The 13,484-nt window shown below is 39.4% G+C and overlaps 1 protein-coding gene and 1 pseudogene across 1 annotated transcript in view; one reads left to right on the top strand and one right to left on the bottom strand.

Annotated features, from left to right (window-relative positions):
• Positions 1 to 11,668, bottom strand: part of CUL3 (cullin 3) — a 109,123-nt gene extending 97,455 nt beyond the window's left edge. The window contains exon 1 of the mRNA XM_020975481.2: positions 11,517 to 11,668. Coding sequence (XP_020831140.1) covers positions 11,517 to 11,582 — 66 coding nt within the window. The 5' untranslated portion in view covers positions 11,583 to 11,668. The remainder of the gene's footprint in view (positions 1 to 11,516) is intronic.
• Positions 11,669 to 11,975: 307 nt separating this feature from the next.
• LOC110200248 (GTP-binding nuclear protein Ran-like) overlaps positions 11,976 to 13,484 on the top strand; it is a 62,535-nt pseudogene continuing 61,026 nt past the window's right edge.

The following is a 13,484-nucleotide window of genomic DNA, read 5'->3' as shown; positions in this document are numbered from 1 at the left end:
GCCCACTACTTCATCCATAAACTAGGGGTAGAGGACACGAGCCTGTGTGAAATACTATAAATTTTTAAATATTTAAGTCTCTCTCTTGAAAGGATCTTTTTTTTTCTTCCCAGGAGGGAGGGAGGGAGTTGGTAGGGTAGATTTGGGATACAGAATAACATAATATGAAAAAGGATTCTAAGATACTGTCAAATAAAATAAATATTGCTAGTATCAAATGCTATCTAAAGCTAAATTTCATTTCAAATTAAGAGTACTATTATATCATCAAGTCCTTCACATTATGATTTAATGGTTATAAATTCCATGTGAGTTGACATTTCTACTTTATAGAATGTAAAGACTTGGGAAGAGAGGTTAGTTTACAATTAGACGATGGCTACTTTAGAATTCATGAGCTTTCATTTATTTGTAACTTGTATATGCTAACTTTTTTTAAAAAACAAAATCATACAATTTTTGAGCAAGAAGAGATTCTATCAATCTTTTCATTTGCAAGGACATTGTTATCAACCCAAACTCATACAGCTAGCTAGTGAAGAATGAAAGAAAGAACCCAACTATACTGATCTAGTGTTCTTTCTACTATACACATATTATCTCAGGAAAAGCTATGATTATTATGCGTATTACTTAGAAAAGAGGTTATTTTTTTCCCGTTGAGTTTAGTTTCCTCTTTCTGGTGGTTCCTCCTATTGGTTCTAATTCTTACTTACAATATCACTAATGTGCAAATATGTTTAATAGGAATGTAAATGTATAGCCTATATCAGTTTGGGGAGGGTGGTAGGGAGGGAGGGGAAGAAAAATTTTAAACTCAAAAGCATATGGAAGTGATTGTTGATAAATCAAAATAAATTAATTTTAAAAAAAGAAAAGATTTTTATAAATGTGTTCATTGTACATTATTAACAATGAATGGCTCTGTCTTATATTTCAATTTGGATGCATGGATGAAGAGCCAATCAAAAGACTTGAATTTCAGTCCCAACTGGGTGAAAGCAAGTGACTCAGTAACTTCTCTGGCTCTCAGTTTCCTCATCCTTAAAACTAGGAGGTTGAACTAAACAGCTATCAAGTCTCTCTTCCCGATTTAAAATTCTCTGATCAAAAATAACTTTAAAAATGCCTTAGAAAAACATATACATAAACATAAATTAATGCGGACTCAAATAACATTCATTAAATAAAATATTTACTTCTTTCCCCAACCCTGCAACAATTGGTGCCTTCTCCCTCTACTATATTATTTATTTCCTTTGTATTTATTCTATATATACCATATTTTTTGTCTCACCCATCAGAATGCAAGCTTCCTGCAATTAAGGATTATTTCACTCTCTATTTTTTATTTCCAGTGGTTTGCACAGTTCCTAGAACACAGAAAGCACTTGATAAATGCTTACTGGTTGACTGTCTTCAAGAATTATCCATTATGTAGAATATTTATTTTCTCCTTAGAATAAAAACACACATCCCTTAATTATCTCTGGAACAGGCATCAAGGCATAGTGGAAAAACTGGTCTTAGAAGAAACCTGGGTTAAAATCCCACTTCAGATACATACTGGTTGTGACTCTAGACAAGTCATCTATCCTCCAGATCACCAGAAAACTCTCTAAATTACAAATCTGCACAGGTTGAAGAAGTTTTCTTACTTGAGTCCCTATACCAATGAAATCATGGGCCTAGTCTTAAAAAAAAACCAAAAACCCTCTAATATTAGACTATTAGAACTTATCAATATTAGGCTTAGAAATAAGTAAAGTAAAATCAGTTACAATTAATGGACAAATCAATATTAATTATAAACTATTTTTTAAAATGAAATTTTACGCTTTCAAGCACACATAGTAGCTAGAAATTGGCAAAGTGTTGCCCAGTCTAGACTATACCAGGCTGAATGAGTAAAAATGCTATAATTAGTATACAAAGCATAATTCTAAACAATGCTAATTTACACTATGCTCAAGTAGTTTATTTTCTTAAGCAGGTTTTTAAAAACCTTTCCTTTTTCAAAAGTGAAAAGGAAACTTTGATGGTACAAGATTTCTATAAAATGGAAAGAACCCTAGACTTAAAGACATTAAGACCAGAGCTAGAAATTTGGCTCTGACACTTAAGCTGTGGGACTATCTGCAACTCACATCACATTTGCTAAGTATTAGTTTTTTCATATGATAAAATGGAGATAATAATAAATATACCACCGGGTTGTTGTGAGATTTCATAAGCCTTCAAGTATTATTTTAAAAAAAACAACTAATGCAGCTAAATTGGTTTTGGTTAAAAGGGAAAACAGGGGGAAAAAATCTTTTCAGCAAGTCTCATTTCCAAGATAGATCAGGAATTATTCAAATTTATAAGAATAAGATATAATCTCCAATCAATAAATGATCAAAGATCATAAACTTGCAGTTCTCAAAGGAAGATATCCAAGCTCTCCAAGAGCAAATGAAAAAATGCTTCAAATCAGTAATAATTTTTAAAAAGTAAATTAAAGTAACTCTGAGGTTCTCTCTCTCTCTCTCACACACTCACACACACACACACACACACACACATTGATCAGATTAGCAAAGCTGACAAAAAGGGAAAATGATAAATGTTGGAGTGGCTGTGGAAGACAGGCACATTAATGATGCACTGTTGGTTGAGCTGTGAATCAGTCCAGAAATTCTGGAAAGCAACCTGGAACTGTGTCCAAAAAGTTACTAAACTGTTTATATCCCTTTGACCATTAGTAGGCCCATACCATAAAAAAAAAAATCAAAAAGGAAAAGGCCCCCTGCATACAAAAATTATTCTTACAACTCTTTTTGTGGCGGCAAAGAACTAAAAGCAAATGGCGTGAAGGATAAGTACACTAACATGTTGTTGACGCAACTCTGAAATGGTACAATCATTTTGGAAAGCAATTTGGAATGAAGCAAATAAAGTGACTAAAATGTCTATACCTTTGAACTATAAACTACATTACTGATCTTATACCCCAAGGAAGCCACTGATTAGAAGAAAGTTCGCATATACACCAAAGTAGTTATAGATAGAAAAGAGGTGCTCATTAATTGGGGAATAGCTAAACAAATTTTGGTAAATCAATGTAATGGAATATTATAGTGCTATACAAATTGATGAAAAAGAAGTTTCAGAGAAACCTGAGAAGACTTATACGAACTGATGCAGAGTAACGTGAGCATATCCAGGGTAACAATTTGTACAAGAGAACTGGACATGAGGGTGGGGAGAATGCTGAAAAACTTAAGAACTCTGATCCACAAAATGAAAAAAACCATGATCCCAGGGGACAGATGCTGAAGAATGCTACCCCTTCTGACAGAGAGGTGACTGACAAAAAATGCAGAATGAGACATTTTTAGACATAGCCAATTTGTGGAATTTGTTTTGCTTGACTACATGTATTTGTAACAAAGTTTTTCTTTTTTCTTTTGGGGGTGGGAGAAAGAGAAACAAATGCTTGTGAATTGGAAAAAAATAAATAAAAAATCTTTAAGTGCTATATAATGTTTATCTTGTAAAATAACAAGTACCTTTCACTACAATGCCTAAGAGAAGAATTCTGAACTCAATAAGGAAGAGTTGCTCACAAAAGAAACAATGGACAATTTTGATCACATAAAACTGAAAAGCTTTTTGCACAAAACCAGTGCAGGCAGGAAAGAAGCAGTTACAACAGAAAAAAATCTTTGTGGCTTATTTTTCTGATAACAGTCTGATATTAAAGACATGAAATATGTAAAACTGATATGAATACCTAGGAATAAACGCAATTTCCCAAAAGTAAGTGGTCCAAAGATATGAAAGCAATTCTCAAAAGAAATGGAAGCTACCAACAGAGCCTTCCGAGAAAAAAATATGGTCCAAATAACAAAAGGGAAAATAAAAATAATCCTTAAGTTCTATCTCACATCCATTAGATTGGCAAGGATGACAAGCTATAAAAAAGGCAATTGTAGGAAGACTGGCACATTAATACATTGTTGATGAAGCTATGTATTGGTCCAAACATTAAGAAAAGCAATTTGGTGTATACCCAAGAAGCTGCTAAGCTAAGTTTACCCTCAACCTTTGACCCAGCAAGAGCATCTGATAGGTATGTATCTCCCAAAGTTGAAAACCAAAGGGACAGGACCCACAAATACAAAAATATTTCTAATTGCATTTTTTTGTTGTTGGAAATAAGAATTGGAAGCAAAATGGCTACCTATCAACTGGGGGATAGCTAACCAAAACGTGGCGTCTGAGTGTAATGTAATATTATATTCCACCATAAGAAATGATAAATGTGGGTTTGTAGAAATCTAGGAAGACTTACATGAATAGATGCAGAGGGAAATGAGAAAAATAATTAATAAAACAACCACAATAATTTAAAGGCAAACAACTCAGAAAGACTACAGATGCGACTTTAGAAGTCTGATGGTGAAGAATACCACCCCCTTTTTTGGCAGAAAGTTGCACTAGAGGTGCAGAGGTACATTTTTGGACAAGCCCAATGTGTTGATTTGTTTTGAATTATATTTGGTTGGGAGTGTGTGTGTTAAAAGCATGCAGAAGGAAAAAAAGGCCCAGAAGAGGACACAAACAGTAATTGTTTTAGTTAATATTACATACACATATATGTGTATGTGTGTATATGTGTGTGTGTGTGTGTGTGTGTGTGTGTGTGTGTGTGTGTGTAATATATATGTATACACACATATATACAGGTGTGTGCATTAAAAAAAGCAAATTTTGCTTAAGTAAAGTCTTTACATACTTTTTTGGTCTTTTCTGTATATACAAATGTCCATGTTTGTTCATTTAAGTTCATAATAATTTTTTTTCAAATAATAAAGTAGGGTATACCTTCTAATGTTCCATTCTTGTTTTAAAATTAGGACTAAGGTAAACTTCTCAGGTAGAAAGTAATTAAAAATTTAAAATTATTTCCCACAAGTCCAGATTAACTACTCCTTTACGACAACTGGCTTTAGAGCTTTATCGATCACAAAATCAAATCTCTACTTTATTTTACACAGAAGTTCAAATGTTTCTTAATATTCACTGGTTCACTACCTCCACTGATTTACCTATGTAATCAGAATCATTATGGTTTTAAAGAGATTGAGCGACTAATTACTTTGGGTGAGAGTATTAGATGACATCTTAATCCTTTATCTCCTACCTCCTAGATAGATTGTAGAGGGTTTTTTTTTAAAGGGAGGGGAGTGAGGGGATTGAGAAAAATAGTCCCTGTCCCTAAAGCAGTTATAACCTAGAGAAGTACATGAAACAAGCAATCAGTGAATGAAACAGTATTATATATATATAAGATGTGAATGGAAATAAAAAAAATAAATATTCTTGAATTTTTAGACCCAAACAAGCACTATTTCAAAACTAGTCTACAAACAATATTATACACTTATTCAAATGATGGCTACATGGACACTTTCTCTTTGGAAACAGCTTTCAACACCTAAAGCATTCTTTGAAGTATACTAAAAGATGCCAAATCTTCATTGTGACTGATTTATTGATGCAGCTTTTGCAAACTGGCACTGAAAGTATTTTCAAAAATGTTTTTAAAATATTTTGGGAAATGACAGCATTGTGTATAAGTATATAACTACCCAAAGTTCTCATTAGGTGATATTTTAATTTACTTCTGTTTTCTTGCATGATAAATGTATCTTATTTAACAACAATGACAGTGTGGTATAGTAGAAAGAGAATTTGATTTGGGAGTGAACAGACGTAAGAGCTCATCTCTGAAACTAGCCATGACAGCAGATAAGTTACTTAACGTCTCTGAGCCTCACCAAAGTTTCCTCACCTACCTTCACTTCATGGAGTTCCTGTGAATAAAGTCTTCGAAAATGTTAAAGTTGTGTAAATGCGAATTATGACAACTAGTTCTTTCACACTCACATTTTACCCAACTTATTACAGGCACTTCATACTATTTAGAAGGTGTATTTAGAGGTCTTAAAAAAAATAAAAAGGTGGATTACTCATATATTTTGTAGAGAGGATTTGTGGTCAGTCACAGCTTGTACTAGAAGGCCATTCAGGCCTCTTCCAGCTTTGTTTCTTTAATTTATATGATTTAGGGGTGTGAAAAATTCAGCAAAATTTTACTATTTTCAAATTTATGGATTTGAATGTTATCTTATTAGCAAAAAGTTCAAATGGCAGATTTTTTTTGAAGAAAAAAATCGTGGGTTCCAAACTAATGAAGCTTTTGTGTATTTTGTTTCAGAGCACAGAATCTATAGTACAATGTATTGCTCATGTAGCTAATTTTCATAAACTACTACAGAACTACTGAATTCAATTACTGATACAAATGATCAATTATCCAAACTCCTTTTAATGGCAGCTGAAGAAAAAGATGTTATTTTCTAAAACAATGTACCTTGTTATGGATAGCTATTCTATATCACCTTTCTTTTTCAACTAAGACAGAATAGTACTAATAATACCTAATACAGATATCTAGAGTAAGATAGTCTTAAGTAAAATTGAAAATTTAAAAGATTTAGAACTGATTGAAAAATTATATTTTCACATCAACTGGATTTGAAAAAGCATGCTCCGTAATTTTTTAAAAGCTATGTATCTATTATCTAGTTGATTCTCATTTATAAACATTATATATTATTGACCTGCTCTAGGAATTTCTTTCTTCTCCTTCCAGGTAGCTATTGCTACAGCTGTTACTTTAAAGGAGAAATTTTGCTGTATGGACAGCAGAACTATCTCTCCATCTGAGGAGAGACACAAAAGTTGAAAAGTTAGTGCTGAGGCCTGTACCCCACTCATCACTCTTGGAAGCTTTTTTCTTTTACCATTTCTAGGCCTTTTAGCTTAATAAGTTCTTCCCTCATACCCACAGCTATTGGCAGTATCTTGCCTAATTAAGCCTAAAGTGATGAACTCAAATCAAAGACATAATAATCCAAGAACTTTCTCTATTTGGACTTGCATAGTCTTGACTATTAACTAATATGATACCAAGTCCCTAGCACATGTAATTGGTGTCCTTACTTTGAAAAACCTAAAGATGACAGCACCCTCTTTGTTGGCCTCCTAGCATAAAACCTAGATAAGACAACTTGAAGACAAGAAAATATTGTTCTATCTGTCCTCTAAAGTTACACATATTAATCAAGCATCATATAAACAGCCCAGGTAGCATCATCCCAGGGACCTAACCCCTGAGGAAAGGCTGGCAGACATTTAACAATGAGTAGTTTCCCAGACAAACTGTCTGAAGGACAGACCCTACATATGGGAAAAGCTTAGCAAGGGTGTCTAAAAGGTTCAGTAGAGGGAAACATCAATTTGAAAAGGAAGTGCTATAAACACTTTTAGCCGTGTTCTGGTTCCCTAAACTTCTATAGTTACGTGCCTATACAGAACAACTATCTACACAAGCTTTCCTGGCATTTACTATAAGTACAAAAAAAAAGGTTTATAAATACTTTAACAAGAAGACATGAAGTTTTTTTAAAAATACTTTATTCAAAACAGAAACATTTTTTCATCTTAGAGAAAAGCAGTTTTTGGCAAACTAACAACTGCTTAAAAACTCAAGTAGTATCAAAATGAAGAAACATTAATTTTTGGAGTCATGTTCTGAATGCTGAAAGTCATTTATAATACTTTAATATGCAAGGATCTGTGATTTCATCCGTGTAGGTATTCCCTCCACCAACGCAGATCACAACTCCTCTGTAATTGTGTAGATACAGTCTACAAGAGCTACTATACCCAAAAAATTAATCTTCCTGAGCCTAATCTGGAGATGAGCCTCTCTGAACTTAGCTAGGTCAGTCCTCAGAAAATAGATATACCCAGTATCTTGGCCCAATTTAAAGCCTTTCTGAGGCTTGACATGATATAGCATAGTTTGTGCCCTGCTGGCACAACATTCAAAAACTCTAGGTCACCACCATGACATAATGAAACATCAGGAGGACTTGGTGTAAAGCGCATTTATATATGCTCAAAAATAGGAAAGAGCCTCCTTTTACTAATGGCACAGAGAAAATATCTTCACAGTCGTTTTGAAAATTCTAGCATAAATCAGCCTTTGAGCTGGAAACTAAGTTTAAATATCAGACATGTCGAAATGAAAAAACTAAAAATTGTGAAAAAAAACTTTTCTGATTAATCTTTTTACATCTCATTTCTCTAGGAGTAGTGAAGTTAAGAATTTGAAATTAAATTCTGAGAACTTAAAGCCCTAATTTCTATTAATTTACAATGACTGCAGTCAAACTTAAGTTGACAGATTTAAATAAGGCCATAAATGTTTTCTCTATAGGTATTTCTATTCATTCCCTACTTCTGACTAGTGACTCCAACTTTATCTTTTCAAGTACTAAAAGCTGCTAACCAAGAAGAAAAGAAAAGCAAGGTCTGTCGAATTTTTATACCCGAAGATGAATAAGTCATCAGTGAAATACATTACAATAGAGGTACTTATCTGTAATTAATGTGTTGCCACAGGTACCACACTAGCAAAGAACTTAAGAACTAGATATTGATAAAGAAAAATGTAAGTATTTTAACACTCTTTTAAATTACAAGTCATTGTGTATGGGAACTGAGTATTTATGAAGTACAACTGGGATATACTTGAATAAACTCCAAAGGCTCCTAGTTACTTGAAGGACAAAGAATAAAATCTTCTTTAAAGCTCTTTGCAACCTAGCCCCATCTAACCTTTTACAGCCTTATTTCACATTACTCTCCTTAAAGTAACTACAGTCCAGCTAACCCAGCCTTCTTGCTGTTCCATCACACAAGGAACCCCAACTCCTATTTTCAAGCTTTTGCATTGGCTAATACCCATCTGTAGCATACACCCTCCCCCCTCATCTCTGACTCTCAGAATCTCTAGCTTCCTTCAAGCCTCAGTTTAACTGCTAAAGTTTTTCCCGATCCCAAAGTTACATTTAATGTCTTCCCCCCAAAAATAGTCGTTTTTTAAAAAATCTAATTTGTATATGTCTATAATGCAAATGTTGTCTCCTCTAGCTACATGGTAAACTCTCTGAGCAAGGGATTTGTTTCATTTTTGTCTTTGTAACCCCAGAATCTATCGAACAGCAGACACTTAAAGAATATCTTTATTTACCAGCATGAGACCATTATGCTGCAATAACTTTTGTTTCAAACAACAAGGCAAAAATCTTGCTAATTACCAAAGTTCACACTCTACAGCTAATGCAATAGCTGAAATTTCCTGAGGAGTGGTAAAGTAAAACTAAGGAGTAGGTTAAAGACTTGAACATGGTCAAAGGTACCAGAGGCAAAAGGGAAGTAGGAACACCAAACCAAGTTTTACCCTAACATAGATCTGTTATCAATATGAATGCTGCTGTATTTTAATAATAAATCTGAATATAAGTTAATAATTCAAAATGTTCAATGTGACAGTCACTGGTAAGTGCTGGAAAACTGCATTATTTCCTAAAAAATCTGACATATTGTAATAACTTTTATATTAAAATTAAAAAGCAACTGCTTTCCTACAACTCAATCCTGTGGACTTGTTGCGGGAAAAAAAAATTGATAAAATTTTCATATGCATTTAAATGCAGTACCTTACTGAACTTAAGATCTCATCAATGGAAATGTTAGTACACTACCATTTTTTTTCCTCAAGGAAAAGGTGCTAATGAATTTCATCAAAGACTGTTAAGTGAAGTAGCAGAGAGTGGATGTTTAGAGTTAGAAGATCTGGGTTCAAATCCCTGCTTTGCCACTTGGACCTGTGTGAACTTGGGCCATTGGCTTCCGCTCTCTCTGGGCCTTGGTTTCCTCATCTGTAATAGAAACTTAGACTAAAAGCTCTCTGAGCTCCCTTTACAATTTATCAGTATAACCACGATCTTATTCCACACACTAAAAAAAGGCTCTCATACTCACTTAATGAACTGTCAGTCAGCAAAACTCCTTTTATCCACAATAAATAGCTCTCCTTCACTGAGAATGTCACAATCTCTGCGAAACTTGCGTTTTCTCATCTGTAAAATGGGGATAATACTTGCCCTACCAACCTCACAAGATTGAAATACACTTTATAAAGTACTATAAATGCAACCTAATCCCCTAATCTTTACATACAGAGATCTTATCTCCGCTGCTCTCCCCATCCATAACCAATTTTTAAACTACATACACTGCATTTTACAAGTTCAGGATCAAAAGTTCACAAGTTCTCCAGCACTTCTCCTAAATCTAAAATACTAGCTTTGTCTATGAAAATAAAAAAAAGGTACTTATAACTAATACCATGCTACTATCATGTTACATAGTAAAGTAAGTTAATAATAGTTAATAGCCTGTCATATAGTAAGTTTTTTTCTTTTGGAAACTTACAAAAATTAACAATTTCTCTCCTTTGTTACTCTGCATATCTGCACACACCTTTTACAGACACAATTCTTAATTCCTCTGCTAGAGTTTTGATTATAATTACTGTTTTGTTATTATAGTTTTGTGTTCAGAAAAATTTCTGCCTGTTAATATTATCTTCACATAAGCAAGTTATACGTAGTCTGTTATTACATCAGGTTCGTCACTAGCTCAATCAAATGCGACCTCAAAAGAGTACAGTGAAACCCACAAACCAAATGACACTCCCCCCTCCTCCCCCAGAGCACGTCCAGTGCTGCTCGGCATCTTTCGTGTGAAGCTCTCCCGGAGGGGACGGGACTTCCAGGGTGGCCTGGGCAGTGTGCAGGAAGCCCACCTTCCCCTCCCGGCCTCCTCCCCAAGGCGGCTGCGAGCGAGGGCAGAGCGAAGTTGAAAATGGCCCGAGTCCGTCCAGTGCCTGGGAAGAAGAGATGCTCCGAGGACCTACAACGTGACCGACCGGGAGGGATCACCCAGCACCAACCGGGACACCTGTCACGGCATCCGGGCAGCTTGACCGACCACAAAGCTCATTTTGTGGGAGACGGGACCGCTCCTTTCGTGGGTCCCCAAGCTCGGCAACCTCTTTAGGACTTTTAAGAGCTGAGCAATGTCCCTTTCAAAGTTCACACTCACACGCACGCAGACACACGCATACACGCGCCCAGGCTTACAATGAGGCGCCGCTGGGAGCCCCCGCGAGAAGGGGCAGGGGGCGGCAGAGGCGAGCGGCCGGGCCCCCGGGGCCTGCAGGCGGGGGGCGCGCAGGCACCCGGGCGCCAGCTGGGCCGCCGCCGCCCGGCCCGGGCCCGGGCCCAGCGGAATGGGCTGTTGGGAAGAGGCGCAGAGGCAGCAGGACCGCCCGGGGGCGCCCCCTCGTCGCTGCCCGCCCCCGCGGGGCGCCCCCCGAGCTTCCCCCGTTGCCGGGAAGGTTCCAGCCCCGCGGCCCGAGAGGCGGCGGTGGGGGGAGGGGGGAGCGGCCGGCCCTGCGGCCTGTTGGGGGGAGTTCAGCCCGGGGCCTCGAGTGCGTCTCTCGGCCGGGCCCCCGGCCCCTCGGCCCCGGGCGCGGAGGAGAGACTCACCGGAAAGGCCCGGATCCGCATCTTGGTGTCCTTCCGGCTGCCCGTCCCTTTGCTCAGGTTCGACATGGTTCTCCTCCTCCTCCCCTGCTCCTCCTCCTCCTGCTGCTGCTCCGGCGGCGGCTTCAGGTCGCGCTCCGGGGCGCCCGTGTCACATCGAAGGCGGGCGGGCTGGAGAGACCGGAGGCTCCCGGGATGGGGCGGCGAACCCCGCGGGCTGGGAAAGGGGGGAAGGGGACGACGGGGGTGGGGGAGGCGGCCGGACCCCCGCGGCCCCGGCTCCTGCTTAGGCGGCTCTGGCTCCGGCTCCGGCTCCGGCCCCGGCCCCGGCCCGGCCCCGGCGGCTGCGGCTGCGGCTCGGCCTTCCCTCGGGGGCTGCGCTGGCGCGGCGGCTCCGCGGGGCTCCCCCTCCCCCCGGGCCCGTCACTCGCGGCTGGGCTCCCTCTATCGCGCTCCTCCGCGATGGCGGCGGCGGCGGCGACGGACAAACATCTCACTGCGCAGGCCGAACCTCCGCCTCCTCCTCCTTCTCCTCCTCCGCCTCAGCGAGACAAGATCCGGCCCAGAGGGTGGAGGGGGGAGGGAGGGAGGGAGGAGAGCCAGAGAGTAAGAGAGATTGGGGGAAGGGGGGTAGGGGGTGGGACGGGAGGGGGAGGCGGCCGCAGCGTGGGGGGGAGGGGGGAGAGGAAGCGCAGGTCTCGCGAGAGCGGCTCGAGGCCGGAGGGGGGTCTCCGAGGCGGGCGGAGCGGGTGGGGATGAGCCAAGGGAGGAGGAGGAGGAGGGATGGGGGGCGGGGGGAGTTGGGGGCAAGTGGGAGGAGCCGATGGGGCGGGGCGGGAAAGGGGAGGGGTTGAGGGCGGGGAGCGGAAAGCTAAGTCCTCGAAACTGGAGAGTCCGAGACCAGGTTCGGGGCGGTGGTGGCTCCTGATTGGTGGAGAGCGGAACGAGGTCCTGGTCACGTGGAAGTGGGAGTAGTGGCCCTGGTTGTGGTGAGGCATGAGATCTTCGCTGTGGGCTCTGTTGGGGAGGCCGTGGCTCTGGGCAGGGAGAGAGAGCATCCCTGCATCGAAGATTGTGTTTCTAGGGCATAATGGAACAGGATGGACCAGTGGGTGAAGACAGGAGGAGGAAGGAGTTTGGGTGGGATGAGGTACCAGCCCTGCTGTCAGTTCGGAGGGTGTTGGGGTGGGAGACAAGCCAGACCTGGCTTTCCAGGGTGAGATTGGAAGGTGAACCCTCCCCGCTCTGGGCTCACCAAACCACTGCAGGACACGGAGTGCAGGGAACGTTATTTGCAGGACCCCTGACCAAAAAAAAAAAAATCTTTTTGGTTGCTATGGCAATTAAGTCACGTCAGTTCCCTAAATTAAGTGCAAACTAGTCAGACAGATGTGATCAAGTTGTAGACACATGATGGAACCTACAGTTTAAACTATTCAGATTCTGTTCACAATTTATAATAATCTTTAAAATTAAACATTTTAAATCATTTATCTTTAGTTACCTTTTAAGGTTTAGGGCTTTTGTCATGGTATTTTTTTTTGTATCATTCAGCCACCGCACAAGGTTTGACTTACTGGTTTTACTTAACAATTATAATCAATTTTACTTCCTGATTTTGCTTACTTGCCTAACTGCTCTTATGTTTGCAACAAATCCTACAAGGGGAGTATTTAAGGCCCCTCCTAAATTCAGATTTGCACATGGAAAACCTGCCAATATTTTCCGCAGCATGCTCTCAACTTGAAAACATTGTCTTTTGGTTCCTTTTTAGATCAGCCCCATTTAGTGGGCTCAGATTTTTTTTAAGAGGTTGGAGTTACCTCAGGTTAATGAATGCATTGAGTAACTAAACTACTGGGTGTTGTGTTTTCAACCCTTACTTTATTGACTAGTCTATGGTCATGTTGCAAAAAAATTTTTTTTTATTATTGTTTTTGTTGTTGTTCTTTGCTAATCAAAACAAAGACT

The sequence above is a fragment of the Phascolarctos cinereus genome, unplaced genomic scaffold, assembly GCF_003287225.1.
Source record: "Phascolarctos cinereus isolate Bilbo 61053 unplaced genomic scaffold, phaCin_HiC Scaffold_7;HRSCAF=346, whole genome shotgun sequence".
NCBI classification, from domain to species: Eukaryota; Metazoa; Chordata; class Mammalia; order Diprotodontia; family Phascolarctidae; genus Phascolarctos; species Phascolarctos cinereus.
The sequence above is the reverse complement of the archived record's forward strand: the minus strand, read 5'-3'. Positions and strand labels throughout refer to the sequence as shown.